Raw genomic sequence first — 14,301 nt, forward strand, 5'->3', positions numbered from 1 at the left:
CTTATGCAACGGCAATAAAAGACATCATTCCTTCTCATCAAGTGACATTTTGTTAGGTTTAAATCAAAGATATCATATAGATTTCTTTCTGTTTCATAGAAGTACCTACATAAATACTTTATTAAGATCTGCGTGATTTGATGAACTTAGACTATGGTGGATAAATCTAAACACATGATGAAAGAAAAAACTTGAGAGTAGTTAGTATTTATTTTGATAGACAAGCAGTGTAAGTAATTTTGCAGGAGAAACATAGTGAATGGAAATGGTACTTGAGCAAAAATATAAAGAAGATCTATTTGTACATCAATTTCAAATATAATAGTAATCCAAGGAAAAGAGACGAAAGATACACCAATAAATGAATAATTTGATTCCATGGAACTCCAGTGCTCTAGGACCATGCCCACTTCCAACTTGAGCTCTTTCCTGTGCACTTTCATTTGAGATTGCCACAAATTAATCTGGTCCAATTTCAGAAACAAAACGAGAGCTTAGATTTCTATATCCTTGCTGTAATAAACAAAGCTCCGCAACAATGATACAAGTCATTGAACTACTAGAAACCCAAACCTCACAGCCTCACTCTCACAACCAGGAATTTCTTGGTGTCATTGTCTAGATGGAATACTTAATATACTATTTCATTACTTAAATTTTGATAGCAGCTCAGATCTGTCCCATCTTAATGACCTCATTGCTAAGAATTTAACAAATAAGTTGAGTTAATTTGTTTTATTACTGAATATAACAGAGGGCCACCATAAAAGATGACTAAACCCTTTTGCACACAGAAAAAGATATCCGCCCTTACATGGGACCAAAATTTCTGATGCATCCTCCCCAAAAATTGACCTGCATTATCCAAAATGAATCTCAATAATGCTTAGACAATCACTATCTTGCATCAAAAGCACAAATAAGATGTTAATATCAAGAACAACTTACCAGCAGCATTCATGCTTGTTGAGACAACTACCACTATTACACAGGTCTGCTCCAACTTGTAGAACAATAAACATCTAATTCTTCTGCTGCTCTTTTTTGAGTTTCTAAAGCCTCCTTTCTCAACATTGTTACCATTTCCTCATTTCCTTGTCTCAAATAACCGTCAATAAAAGCATCATATAACCCCAGATTCGGTTTAAACCCTTTCCCCACCATCTCAGCTTGAAGCTTTAATGCCTCTTCCATCTTTCTCTCCTCACATAAACCTTCTATCAAAAGCTCATAACTTTTCCCTGTAGGACAAACACCCAATTCTTTCAATGCCTTCATTATTTCTAAAGCTTCAAGTACCATACCTCCATCACAAAGTCCTCTAATCAACACTTCAACGGTTAAACCCTGCGGTCTAAAATCTTTCCTAAACATATCCTTATATATTAACATTGCAGAATCAATATCTGCAACTTTACAATATCCATTAATAAGATTCTCGTAAGTAACACAAGTAGCTTCTATTCCATTCAATCCCATTTCTCTAAACAACTCCTCAGCTCTCATAATCTCTCCACTTTTACACAATCCATCAATCATAGTATTATAAGCCACAATATCAGGCTCCAATCCCTTAACTCTCATTTCCCCCCATAACTCTTCTGCTTCTCTCACCTTCCCTTCCTCACAAAAAGCTGCCATCAAAACACTATAGCTATAACCATTTGGAACACACCCTAAACTCTCCATTTCATTCCAAACCTCTCCCACTTTCTCCAACAAGCCTTCACGATAAAAACACAGCATCAAAGCGTTAAAAGTATGCACATTTGGTCGAACCTTTAAAATCCTTTTCACATTACTTTCTCTCTCACCATTCCCTCCTCCAAAAACCTCTTTGTAAACCTCATATCCCTTATTTGCTCCACGGCATTTGGAAACCTCCCAAATCAAAGCATTACAAGTACTAACCTGAGGGCGAATCCCTGTTGACAATAACATTCTAACAATCTCAATAGACCCATCAAGTTTTTTCATTTGCAAACAAGATTTCACTAACAAATCAAAAACAAAAGGTGCAGAACCACACTCATTATAAGTTTTAACTAACAATTCAAATAGTTTCAAATGGGTGGGTTCATTTTCAATACCCGGGGTCCGAATTGCGACCCGGATGAGTTCCCGGGCACGGGTTTTGAGGCGAGCACGAGAGAGGATGTGAATCATGGTGGAATAGGAAGAGAGGTTGTGGTTGCAGAGGGATTTTTGTTTGGTGAAGAGGAAGAAGCGGAGGGCAAGGTGGGGATTGTTTTTCAGTCGGAGGGTAATTTGGGAAAACTGGGAGGGGGTGAAACCGGAAGGGAAGAGAGTGAGGACGGTGGACCAGCGGGATTTGGAGCGCTGGTGGGTGAGGATGGAAGTGACGACGGTGATTTGATCGGGTTGATCGGACAGAGGAGAAGAGGTGGTGGAGAAGGAGAAGGAAGATAGGGAAAAGAGTGGTTTTGGGCTTTTGGAGAGGACATGGGGTTTAAGGATTTGGTTTGCCATTCAAAAGAACAGAGGAAAACAGGGAAATGTCTAATTTTTATTACCCAAAGGTAGTTTTTTTATTCCCTAAAGTATCTCCATTTTTCTCACGTGACTCTGTTTCTTGGTACATAGTACAAACCACCTGGTCCAAATATTTTCTCTGCTTCAATATTTTTGCGACATAGGCTTAATTTTTATGCATTTAATGAGGTAAGAAAAATTAAAAGGAAAAATCTTTTATGATCTGATCATCTGATTCTGATTATTGATTTGAGAATGCAAAGCCTTTACTGCCATTTTCCTTGTCTTAACAAGGAGCCTGTTTCAAAAGCCAGAGAAACTACTAAATACTAGTGGTATGTGATAATCTGACGAACTATGCTTCAAATTTACATCAGCGAAAAAAGGACACTGAGAAGGAAAATTTAAAATTGTGCGCACATGACCTAGTAACAGCAAGCAAATGGAGGGATCTGTTTAAGAAAGCCTGTGGATAAAGCAAAAGAAAGAAAAAAGCATCAAATTCATGGTCCCCTTTCTCCATTGTTGCAAGTACAATAGTGCAATAGCTAGATGTGGACTATTACTTCATTCACTAGTCACTAGCATTTATTCGAATATTCAAGATATTTTTCGTTTTTGTTCCAAAAGAAACCAAAACAATAAAGAGAAAGAACAAACTACCATGATGTTGTTTGGTCTGGTCTCTGTTGTTATCTGATTGTTTGATCTTTTCCTTCTGTATTCAGAACTATTGATTGTTGACCTGGATAGCATAGATTCTTGACCCGATTCTACATTTTCAACAAACATGAAGTACAAAAAAAAAGGGTTTTTCTTCTAATGCAAGTAGAATATATAGCCTGTAACATTCAATAAGTCTCTGTCTCTCTGACCGTGACTTTAGGTGATCGAGTAGGACCACGACCGGAACATGGCTAGGGCCACCTGCTGCAAGTGGTAGAGGGATAGTCCTATTGCCATTACCAGTTTAATAGGTGTCAATAAGTTGCTGTGTCGTCCAAGAATTGGGTTGTTTGTGGCAATAGCCTAACAGCAGTAAAGAATAAAGTTTCTAAGGAAAAACCTTCTCCTAGACAATTGAATATGCTGAAGCCTTGTCAAGTTTCAACTTATCAATTTAATATTATTCCCTTGGCACAAAAGACAGTGCACGAACAGTCAAGAAATGTAGTTGATTGTCAACTTGAATATTAATTAAACTAAGAATAAATTCCATGTAATCGCATGCCACATCAGTGTGGAGACAGATGCCAAGCATAGAACATATGATACTCAAGTTGAAGAAACAATCATGCAAATGGATATCATATCATCTTAAACAATTTTGGAGATGGTGATCAGGAAATACTGCAATGGACAGGAATTTGTTCTCATATGTCATCCTTTCTATTCAGAAGAAAAGAAGTGCAGTAAGAAGATATTATCCTCCAAATCATCTTCTACATCTTGAATTCAAACAGAATTGTGTGTCAAGATTATGATTCTATTCATTCTAGCATTTGATTTGATGACCAATTCCTGCTATCCTATTCTATCCTTAAAAATTCAAAAACAATAACTGCTTTGTTTATTTTAATTGTAGTTTACAACTTAGGATGGAAACATTCCTAGGTTTCTTTCACGCAATGCTGTTGGATGCTTTACCTATGTGTGAGAGAGACTCAAATCCCAGAAAACTGCCTTGATAATGTTGCTTATGTCTTAAAATCATCTTTTTAAGATGCTAAAATTCTTATTCGATCATTGGATCCTTGGATTTTCAGCAAGTATACGATCCCTCTGGATAAATCTTCCCATAAATCCCTTCATTAATTATATACCTAATTTTTTTGGTCAAGATTATATACCTAACATACTCCTACTGATTGCATGATCAAATTAAGCTAAGCTTAACAACTTTTCGGACTTTGAGAGAAAAAATAAAGAAAATTCCAATGGAGACAGAGTACAGCTAGCCAGGTTTCTAGTCACCTGAAGAAACTAAGTACATATATAATTTTTGAATTATTGGTTTGTTGCAGAGTTAATAAGTTAGATTAATTGTTATCTTGACGTCGGACGCATGAATAATTTGCGTGAAACCATTTCAATGTTACTTGATAAAATGGATCACACAAAGTGAAAATTCGTATTCTTGTGTGGGACAGGACCAAAAGTGCCTTAGGTATGCTCTTTCCCTTCTAGCCATCAGGATTCTATGTACAATATCCACTTACCATACCACCATCTTCAAGCATAATTCCCTACTTTAGCTTCGATTTCAAGCAAAAACTACATTACCCTAATTAAAAACCTAACCATAGTTTCCAGATTCTCAATTGCCTTTTTATTTTTTTAAATCAGAACTCAAAAGCATACCTATTAACCTTTATATATCACCATTTCCGGTCGTTTCTTTAGAGGCCACAGGAAAAAAAAAAACGCCATGAAATACAATGAGATTTCCCATTTCAGCCACCCCCAACATGTACTAAAATTTGAGTACACTGAAGTTCCATTTAAGTGTGATGGATGCATGGAAGTTGGCATAGGCTCACATTATCGATGTTCCTACTGTGATTTCGATCTCCACATGCACTGTGCCATACCTTCACTTTCAATTTCTCATCCTTTCTACACAAAATGTTCCTTCCAATTCCTCTCAAGGCCACCTGGTGACAAGCCTCGTTACTGCAATGCTTGCGAAAAGGATGTTACTGGCTTTGTTTATCATTGCAAATCATGCGGATTTGATCTTCATCCATGTTGTGCAAAGCTACCAATGGTGTTAGATGATGGAGAAGTGAAACTGTATCTGTATAGGAAGGTAAGTGCACCATGTCATAGATGTGGGAGAAAAGGGAGGAGTTGGAGTTACCGGTCTGCTTGCAAAAAATATAATTTGCATGTTGCCTGTGTTAGGGAAATGTTAGTGGAGAATTGGCATGAATTGTACTTTGGTCATGGTAAGGGTACTAGGAAATTGGAGACTAGAATCCCAAGCTTGAAAAATACACTTCAAACCCCTCATAAAAGGAGTAAAGGTAAGGTGAAGAAAGGTTGTGAGATGGCTGGTTTGGCTCTGCAATTTGTTATATCAGCTGTGCTTGGGGATCCAACTACTCTTATTGCTGGGGTTATCGGAACTTTGGTGTCAAGAGGATGAGTTCAATTGAAATGTTGTCTGGTTGATGCAATTTAATGTAGGTGTTAAAAAAAAAAAAAAAAGAAAACAATAACGTCCAGAATGTTTAACTTTTGGGTAGCCGTTGCCCCTATGATCTTTTGTGAATAAATTCTATATATGTTAATCCAATGTCATGAAGCTGTCATTTTCAGATTTTGTTGGCTATCTTATTTTAGATTTAACTAAAGTCATTTTGATCAAGTTGAGATTCCAATCTTGTTCTTTGAAAAAAAAAAACATTAAAAAATTGGGCAAATAATTAGATCAAGTTAGTATAAGGAATAACCATTTATAAAGTGAAAGAAAGGAAAACAAAAGGAAGAGCAGGATTACTGATTTAATTAACATGAATATTGAATTGAAAACAACGTTTTTACTTATTCATTAAATTGTTTCTTTCATCATGACAATCATTTTTCCGTTGGCAAACTTTTCATGACAATCTTGAAATTATTGGTTGAAGTACCTCCCTCTCTTGTGGCCTCAAGAGCTAGTGCTCTCCAATTCTCAGCACTCCTTCTCATCTCTTCCCCTTTCTCTCCTTTTCCCATTACTATCTCCAAACATCTCATAATCTCTTCCTTCCTTACAACTCCACCATCATTTACTTTCAGTCTAACACCAGTTTCCCATACCTCATCTACCAGCTTTGCATTTGTCGGCTGATCTGAAAACTGAGGAAATGCAATCATTGGCACGCCTGCAACCAAGCACTCCATAGAAGAGTTCCATCCGCAATGAGTGACAAAACAACCTATTGCCTTGTGATTCAACACTTCAACTTGTGAACACTATGGAACAATCAGCCCTTGTTCTCCTTTCATCTTATTCTTTATCAAATTATGGAATCCTTCTTCATCTTCATCTTTTGTTGGTCGTATTACCCATAACAATGAGTAGCCACTATCAACCATTCCATCCAAAATTTCTTCCATCTGAATTCTTGGCAATACTGTAAAAGCAGCAAAACTCCCAAAGGAAATGTAAACCACTGAACAATCTGGCTTTGAATTCAGCCACTGGATATAGCAATCACGACTAGAGTTCTCAAATAAATCACAACCAAAGAATGTGTTTGATTGAGTCAAGGGTCCAATGTGATCAAGTTCATATTGGAATTAGCCAGGGCTTCGATTGCATATTCTTCTAAAGCATCAAAGGTATTTATAAGAACACAAGAAGTAGGATCTTTTTCTAGAGCTTGAATATGTTCTTGAAAGCTAGTCATGATGAAAGAATCTGAACTGTTTGGTAGGAGAAAAGAAGGAAGGTCTTTCCGTTCAAATGAAGGCAACCCTTCAAATTTTATGACGCTTGAAGGGCAATTGATTTTAGAATCATAGGTACCTGTTTGACTATTGAGGTAATGGTGGTAGATTGCAAACAAACTAGCAGCTTGGATGCAGAGAAAAGCAGAGGGTATAGACATGCAACGACCCACATCAGCGACCCAAGACAGCATGGGACAGTAAATCAAGAAATTTACCGGATGGCCATGGTAGACAAGCTCAGTAGGAGGATGGTTAGAGCTTGGGAGCCGACATGCTTGCATTTGGACATAACATCATCCCAGCTATCAGATAGAGAAATTCCATTATCAAACCCGTCTGAAAAATAGGCTAAGCCCTCGAGAGAAGGGAAACTTTCGATAACCCGCTGGCCATCGATGGTGGTGGCAAAAGTGACGTGTGCTCCTGCCTGTATCAAGTGCTGAGCAAGTTCAAAAGTAGGGTTTAGGTGGCTTTGGTAAGGCAAGGTTGCAAGAAGGAAGTGTGACTTATTTGAATCCAATGTTGTCTGTTCATCCTGCAGTTTCATGGCTGATCTCTCAAGTTTTGGAATTTGGGCAATAAATAGAGTTATTGTAAGCTTATATTATTGCCAAATTGACAAAAATAAAAAGGAAAATGTGGTAATATTCCTTTGCAATTTCTTTTTTTTTTTTTTGGGTTTTTGCTTTTTGTTTCAATAAGCATAATAGATAGTGTTAGATTGTCAATTGGGTACATGATGACTATGTTGGAATTACTAAAACAAGGAGTATAAAAATATTTAGTTATAAAAGCATATTCCCTTAAAATTTTGTCCTCATATACACAATTGTCAGTTTTTCAACCATATTAACAAAAAAAAAAGTTTGATTAGCATTCAACGATTAATTTACCTATAGATTCGATCCATGAATCAATTTTCCTATTGGTTAAAATGCGTATGGGATCTACCTACCATTGACTTTATAAATATATGAGTATAACCCATGAATTATTCTCCAAAATGAATTATATATAATATCTATAATAACCAAAATTAATCTATAACAATAGCCTATAGCTAACAAAATTTAATATTCTTAAAAAGGACGATGATATTGAAATAATTTTGAACAAACACACTGGTGAAATCAGTCGGTGAGCATATAAAAAAATCAGCCTTAATTTAAAAGATTAATAGTTTCAATTTTGTACTTTGTTAATAGCCACATGACCGCACTAGTTGTGGCTATTTAGGTATTCCAATCATATTAATTATGAGTAAACTGCTTTTTAATTTTAATAATTTACCCAGTTCTATAAATATATAAAAAACTATAATTTCCCTAATTAATTATTGATAGAGTGGAGAAGACATACCATGAATCGAGCAGGCTAGATCTTTGTTGTCTCAATCAATGGAAAGCAATCTTTCAAACAGTGGCATAGATTCTATTTTCACCGGGTGGCAATGAATAATTTTCCCATTATGTTTTCACCGGGTGGCATATATGTTTTCCGTGGAATGACTTGGATGCTGGGAAACCATCTGAGCAGTCATCGTATGGCAATGGAGTTAGCAACGTGTTCAGAGCTGTTGTACCCACCATGCCGTTTCCTATCTCTCTTTAATTTTTTCTGTTTCTCAATCTGACAGGTGTGCAATGAGTCAATGGGCTTGGGTATTGGACTGAAAAATGTTACCATAAAGCCACATTCTCTCTTTTTTTTTTTTGGGTATCTTAAAGCCACATTCTCTCTCCATAAAATTGTGAGATTCAAAAGGTGTATCATATGTTAAGAAAAATTAAAGCATTTGGAGCCAGAAACAAGTACAGTTGAGTTTCTTAGGTATCAGTCCTTCAAATCTATTAATTTCTGGTTGATCCTGTAGGCAAACATGCAAGGCTTGTAGAGTTGAGTTCCCTACTTTGTTTAGCAAGTTATTGCATGTTTAGAAGTTTTATTTAAAACAAGTGCACTTTTCGTTAATTACTATATAAAAAATGTAAGATACCGTTGGGTAATCGATCTTGGTCTTGTAGCATCCATTGCCTTTGCTTTTCTGTGTCTATATAAAGCTCAATGCCACAATCCTTTGCCCACTTTAACTCTCTTTTCATCTCCCTATCTCCCAGGCTCTTTGTCTTCCTTTTTTGACAGAGCAGGAAATATTATTAGAATATGGGTATTTGTGCATCTGCTCAATATACGACAAAGGGTGGCAACCTGAGCTGGACGCCACCCACAACGAAAATAATATACCCCGATGGAAGGCTTCAGGAATTCAGGCAACCCATCAAAGCCAGCCTTGTTCTCTCCCAGAATCCAAACTGTTTCCTTTGCAACTCAGAGCTAATGAATGTAAACTTACCCCTGCCGCACGCACATGAAGATGAACAGCTTCAACTGGATCAAATTTATTTTCTCATGCCACGGTCTAAATCTCAAGCACCACTTTCTCTTCAAGAATTGTGTTCACTTGCCGTTAAGGCTAGTACAGCACTATCTCATTTCAACAAGGTTTTGCAGTTCTCGGATCAAAATGGTGCAGGATTCATTGCAGCTGAAACTCAAGGATGTTGTAAAGTTCCCATCGGATTCAACATCATTGGAATCAATTCCCAAGGAGGTCAGGCAACCCAAAAACTGTCTTCTAAATCCCATAATTTTTCTCACAAAGTCCTCTAATTAGTCTGTAACGGAACATCATGGTACTTAGTAGGCATCGTTTCATGCTTGCTAGAGTCCAAATTTAAAAAATTATAGTATTGAACCTTGGAACAGTTGCCACATTGGTTACTACACTTAAAAGGGTTGTTAAAGCTTTGGAATTGGAAGAGAAACTTATATTAAATATATAATATAGTAGCCTTATCTTGCACAAGCAAATGCGCTGTATATCCACTGTATGTTCAAGTATTTTATTTTCTAATCATTCTTTTCCGCATTAAGGCAAAACATATATTGTGAAATGCATGTTTTTCAATCAAGGCCAAATTGTATACCAGTGCTTTTATTCAATTTTTGTTACAAAATCACCAGTTTTATAATATAAGCTTGTTTATTTTTAAATTGAAAGTTGCTTGTCGTGAACACCAGTTTATATGAATATTATATGCAGCAAAGCATCTGATATAATCTTCTTTAGATTCAGAAACACAACTGCATATATATATATATATATAGATATATATGGACTCAGCTTAATTCCAATATGTTACATGTGACATTTTATGTCATATGGATATATCAACATTTCAAGAGAAACGATTCCAAAAGGATAAGATTGAAGAAATGATGTTTAAATTAATTGCTCAATAATATGGAAAAGTCGATTACACTGCAAAAGAAGTCAGGTGAGGAAGAAAAAAAAAAGAATAAATAGGAAAACACATGTGAAAATTGAAGAAGTCATCAGCAATTAATCTTATTGAATCCAAAGTGGGAATTTCTAAATCAAGAAGCTTGAGAGCAGGCCTTCATTTCTGTCTTAACAGCAGAAACCAAACTATCATAAGTTTAACCACATGCATTTTTCATCTCTGCTGACCACATTTCCGGAACTGCTTCCTTTATGGTCTCCAAAAGAGCAAATTTTGTGATCCGAAACACATTCGCTAGCTATCAGATGTCAAAAACATTTCTTTTAACAATTCTAATAATTTGCATAGATACCTCAAAATGTTCATCAACTACTCCATATTTGAAGTGGACAGCCCCTAATTTCTTCAAACTTGACTCTCTCACAGTAACTTTGGTAGCTTTACGGAGTTGAACTGCAGACTCACATATCTGCAATAAGAGAAAATTTAATACGCAATAAAATTCCTCCTAGAATGTTTAGATTATTGTTTCTAGTTATGTTTAGACTTTAGATATAAGAAACGACTTCGTTTCTTTCTTGCAAATGGCTTACCATATCAAAGACAGACATGGCATGGGGCTTGAGTTTTGGGTTTTGCTCCAGTGGAACATTTGAGTCAAGAATAAGAACAGCTTCTGGGCTGATGCTGCAACCTCAAAGATCCTGCCCATTGAATGCAAATCAATTTTACTTGATCCAAAACAAGAAAAGGAATTAAAAAAAAAAAAAAATAGGTTACTTCAAGAAGAATTTAAGACCCAATTCTGGTACATTATTCTTCGTTGCATCCCATAACTTGACCACCAAAGCTTCTTGCTCTTCAGTGAAAAGTTTACCTTCGTAGGTAGTCATTGCTCTTCAATTCTGGGATTTTATTAGCACGAATATTGAATTTTAGGAGTTGTATTATGCTGATGTCACTCTTGCACAATGTTTATATACTAAATGCTTTGGAGATAAGTTTAACTCTTGAGGATTGGGGAGCCCATTTTTGCTCGTCACCATAAGACATCAGCAGCCTTGACATTTCTCAAACACTTCGTAATTTTGAAATTGAAGATTTCTCTCATTTTTACATCCCACTATTATCCTATTTCAACAAAGTATAAATCAACCTCATTTTAGAACTATTAAAAATCACAAAAATCAAAAGCTGCCGAAAATAGAACTTTATTACACCTACATAGCAATAAAAGTAGAGTTATACACACATTGGGGAGCAATATCAAATTAACCGCACCCATAATTTACATCTGGCTTGGCAACAATCGACTCAAATGGTACTTCAATCCTCTCTTTCACCAAGCATCGAGCTTCTACACCCTCCATCACCAGGACTTTCCCAGGTGGACATGGAACAGTCGAATTCTTTTCTTCAGTTGCACGTTGCTGAGGCATGCGCAAAATCTTGAGAGAGGTACTTTTCCCAAGGTTTGGCACAAGATTAGACAAGCTTAATATGTATATTACACCCACAAGGGGAAGCACAGTCTTGACTGCAGAACTTATGAAGTAGCCCAATCCTTTTGTTGAGTTTTTGGATTCCTCTAGCCTTTTATTCTCCTCATGTTCGTTCAGGTTCTTCTTTGCTTCATTTGTTGGGTCACCATTGGTAACCCCATTTGGCAAAGACTTGTGTGTCAACTGTAAGTGTGACAAATAGCCACTATCCAAAAGCAAAGATTGTGGGGGACAACTAGGATATGGGGGAAGGAGGAGATCATTGTTGTTCTCCACTGTTTTACTAACAAAAGCAGAAGCCTCGAGAATCACTTCCAAGTCTTTCCCTTTATATTCTTTGAGCTTCTCCAAGAGCATTCTCCGGCTATAATCAACCTCACCAAGGGCAACTTCCTTTTCATACTGTTGCTGATGTCGCAGATCCTGGAAAGTCAAAGAAGAATAAACTTATGAACCGTTATGGATACCTACTATTGTTAATTTTTCAAGAAATATGTTATCAACAAAAATGTCTATTTTGTAGGCATACCCTTTTATGCATGCAAAGGCATAATGGGATCATGTCTTTATTAAAGTTTAACCTTTTCTGTAATTTGTCAAAAAAATACACATGTCAACACATGAGGCCTACCACAAGCCAACAAATGAGATCATGTCATTAGTTTTCATGAAGATATAAAAATAAATGTGTTAATCTAGGTCCGTAAAGATATAAATGTGTTATTCTGCCCCATTCCAGAAAAACATGCTAAAGATGTCTATGTGGTTAAGCCCAAATTTCTTGTTCTTGAAAATGACCAAGTGCTCACTCACAAATCAGAGGATGCAGCCATCTTAAATGATATTTTCCATACTTCTCTTCACATTACCTTTAGCAGGATAATTGCCTTCTCAAACTCTTTTTAATTTCAAAAAATTCAAGCAGTCCACCAAATCATTGTTGTTAAATACATCCAGTATCATGTGGCTTCATAAAGAAATGCCAATACCAAAGGCAAGTACTAAGTGCAGTGTAATCATATAACAGCTTTTTCCAATGCTGCGTGCTCGTAAACTACCTCCAACCTCCCTAACATAGTTTCCAGAGCTTTCATTAAAATTACCCAATAGCGGATGTCTACAGCAATCTGATGATGTTGAAATGGGAAGTATGAAATTTTTTAAAGTGGTCCAAGTACACGTATCAAAAGAATATGTTTGGGAAAAGTTGAATGTGGTGGAAATGATCAATTCAATCAGATGACAAATTCTAAGGCTGTTTGTTTAGTTTCACTATCACGAGGCAATCTAATAAAGCCACAAAGAAAAAAGGAAACCATTTTGCTTTCTTCTTGTATTACTTAAACTAAGAATCAAAAAGTACAACTAATATAGGAAAAAAGAAAACTGGAGCATTTGGTACTAAATCTATAAATAGGTAGAAACAACAAAACCAAGAGTAATCTCTAACCTACAAAATGCAATGTAATGTATTCCATATCTTAGAATACACTTAATTTCAGTAAAAAAAAAAAATGCATTTCAAACGGCCACTATTAATTATAGCTAATGGCTTGTGAATCAATATAAGGGTTATCTTTACCTCAAAGATTTGTTCTTATGTTCCATAACATAAAAATTGGGACTTGAAATTTGGATTCCATGGGTAATTTTCTTTAAGCTTCCCATTTAGTTTCACATATTTTTATGCATGCATGTCAACAACAATGTTAAAACGCTAAAAGTCTGAAACAAAATCAGGGTCTGGGCTTTTAAAACCTAATATTTAACAAAATGGTAAGGAAAAAAGTTAAGACTTTTGAGGTGACAAACCTGTAAAGCAACGAGCTGGGATTCAAGGGATTCAAAGGCATCTCGAATATTCAATAACCTCTCAGTTTCTCCATCATGATCATCATCATCATCTTCTTCTTCTTCTTCTTCTTCAACGGCTTCACTGAGACTTTGAAGAGAATTAGGGATTTTGTCTCCATTAAAGCTACCCTTTTTATCAGTTTGTTCCTCTTCTTCTTTTTGTGGGCTTAGTTTGTCTGGAAAAACAGGCTTGCCGGCGGTGGCATTTTGGATGTTGTTGCTGATTTTCAATCTAAGCTCCGTAGCCCTTGCTAATGCTAACCCTACTTTCTCTTCTTCCATTTCTTTCCCTCCCCCTCTCTCCCCTTTTTTTTCTTCTGTTTCCTGGTTTATTTATTTACTTAGTCAATAAGAGAGAGGCAACAAGTAAACAACTACAATCAAGTGATCAACTGAAGCGATGCAAAAATAGTTTTTTGGGCTGTGATGTATACAAGTGATTCTACTGAGCTCTTGGTCATCAAATGGATGGGGTTGGATCTTGGATCCTTTTTCATTTGTTTCGGCCTAAATCCAAATGACTCCTTCCATTTCATTTTCTTGGGTTTTGTTTTTCTTTTGGGGTGCATAAGCATAAGGCCAAGAAATTGAGCTGATCAACCCAAAGCCCTAACAGCAATTCAAAGAGCAATCTAACCTCTACTTTTCAAAACAAGATTATGTGGGCTCTGGTACCTATGGTTCTTGTGGTGCGTATGGAAATGATG

The 14,301-nt window shown here is 36.2% G+C and overlaps 4 protein-coding genes and 2 pseudogenes across 7 annotated transcripts; 2 read left to right on the forward strand and 4 right to left on the reverse strand.

The window, feature by feature from the left end:
- Positions 1 to 178: 178 nt before the first annotated feature.
- On the reverse strand, positions 179 to 2,824 carry LOC111308607 (uncharacterized). Of its 3 annotated transcripts, none has more exons than XR_002692283.2 (3): positions 949 to 2,823; positions 815 to 855; positions 179 to 464 (listed from the first exon to the last, which is right to left on the reverse strand). XR_002692283.2 is itself a non-coding variant. In XM_089744439.1 (3 exons), exons 1-2 carry the CDS (start codon positions 2,488 to 2,490, stop codon positions 985 to 987), a joined length of 1,341 nt encoding a protein of 446 aa, XP_089600565.1. In that variant the 5' UTR covers positions 2,491 to 2,824; the 3' UTR covers positions 179 to 855; positions 949 to 984. The 3 variants fall into 3 exon arrangements, 1 of the variants encoding a protein (XP_089600565.1); XR_002692284.2 differs by having other exon boundaries at positions 781 to 855; positions 949 to 2,822; XM_089744439.1 differs by having other exon boundaries at positions 179 to 855; positions 949 to 1,925; positions 2,091 to 2,824.
- A 2,042-nt stretch (positions 2,825 to 4,866) lies between these two features.
- LOC111308171 (uncharacterized) lies at positions 4,867 to 5,789 on the forward strand. The gene has a single exon (XM_022906486.2). It carries the CDS (start codon positions 4,922 to 4,924, stop codon positions 5,639 to 5,641), a length of 720 nt encoding a protein of 239 aa, XP_022762221.1. The 5' UTR covers positions 4,867 to 4,921; the 3' UTR covers positions 5,642 to 5,789.
- An 82-nt stretch (positions 5,790 to 5,871) lies between these two features.
- LOC111308493 (phloretin 4'-O-glucosyltransferase pseudogene) lies at positions 5,872 to 7,745 on the reverse strand (annotated as a pseudogene).
- Positions 7,746 to 8,688: 943 nt separating this feature from the next.
- On the forward strand, positions 8,689 to 9,864 carry LOC149519855 (uncharacterized). The gene has a single exon (XM_089742309.1). It carries the CDS (start codon positions 9,097 to 9,099, stop codon positions 9,601 to 9,603), a length of 507 nt encoding a protein of 168 aa, XP_089598435.1. The 5' UTR covers positions 8,689 to 9,096; the 3' UTR covers positions 9,604 to 9,864.
- Positions 9,865 to 10,201: 337 nt separating this feature from the next.
- Positions 10,202 to 11,304, reverse strand: LOC111308617 (anaerobic nitrite reductase HB1-like; annotated as a pseudogene). The gene is made up of 3 exons (XR_016328130.1): positions 11,019 to 11,304; positions 10,832 to 10,942; positions 10,202 to 10,707 (listed from the first exon to the last, which is right to left on the reverse strand). The product of XR_016328130.1 is annotated as an anaerobic nitrite reductase HB1-like (transcript).
- Positions 11,305 to 11,433: 129 nt separating this feature from the next.
- On the reverse strand, positions 11,434 to 13,954 carry LOC111308616 (plastid division protein PDV2-like). Its single transcript, XM_022907083.2, has 2 exons — positions 13,553 to 13,954; positions 11,434 to 12,163 (listed from the first exon to the last, which is right to left on the reverse strand). Exons 1-2 carry the CDS (start codon positions 13,874 to 13,876, stop codon positions 11,510 to 11,512), a joined length of 978 nt encoding a protein of 325 aa, XP_022762818.2. The 5' UTR covers positions 13,877 to 13,954; the 3' UTR covers positions 11,434 to 11,509.
- Positions 13,955 to 14,301: the final 347 nt, after the last annotated feature.

This window comes from Durio zibethinus, chromosome 2 (assembly GCF_047325235.1).
Source record: "Durio zibethinus cultivar Kanyao isolate XHJ-2024 chromosome 2, ASM4732523v1, whole genome shotgun sequence".
Taxonomy (NCBI): Eukaryota; Viridiplantae; Streptophyta; class Magnoliopsida; order Malvales; family Malvaceae; genus Durio; species Durio zibethinus.

Bases quoted from the DNA above. Each gene is read 5' to 3' on its own strand.
- LOC111308607 (XM_089744439.1), bottom strand. From the start codon at position 2,490: ATGGCAAACCAAATCCTTAAACCCCATGTCCTCTCCAAAAGCCCAAAA. The intron at 1,926-2,090 runs GTATTGAAAATG...TATTGTCAACAG, and splicing joins GGTCGCAATTCGGACCCCGG to GGATTCGCCCTCAGGTTAGT.
- LOC111308171 (XM_022906486.2), top strand. From the start codon at position 4,922: ATGAAATACAATGAGATTTCCCATTTCAGCCACCCCCAACATGTACTA.
- LOC149519855 (XM_089742309.1), top strand. From the start codon at position 9,097: ATGGGTATTTGTGCATCTGCTCAATATACGACAAAGGGTGGCAACCTG.
- LOC111308616 (XM_022907083.2), bottom strand. From the start codon at position 13,876: ATGGAAGAAGAGAAAGTAGGGTTAGCATTAGCAAGGGCTACGGAGCTT. The intron at 12,164-13,552 runs GTTTGTCACCTC...TTGACTTTCCAG, and splicing joins CCCAGCTCGTTGCTTTACAG to GATCTGCGACATCAGCAACA.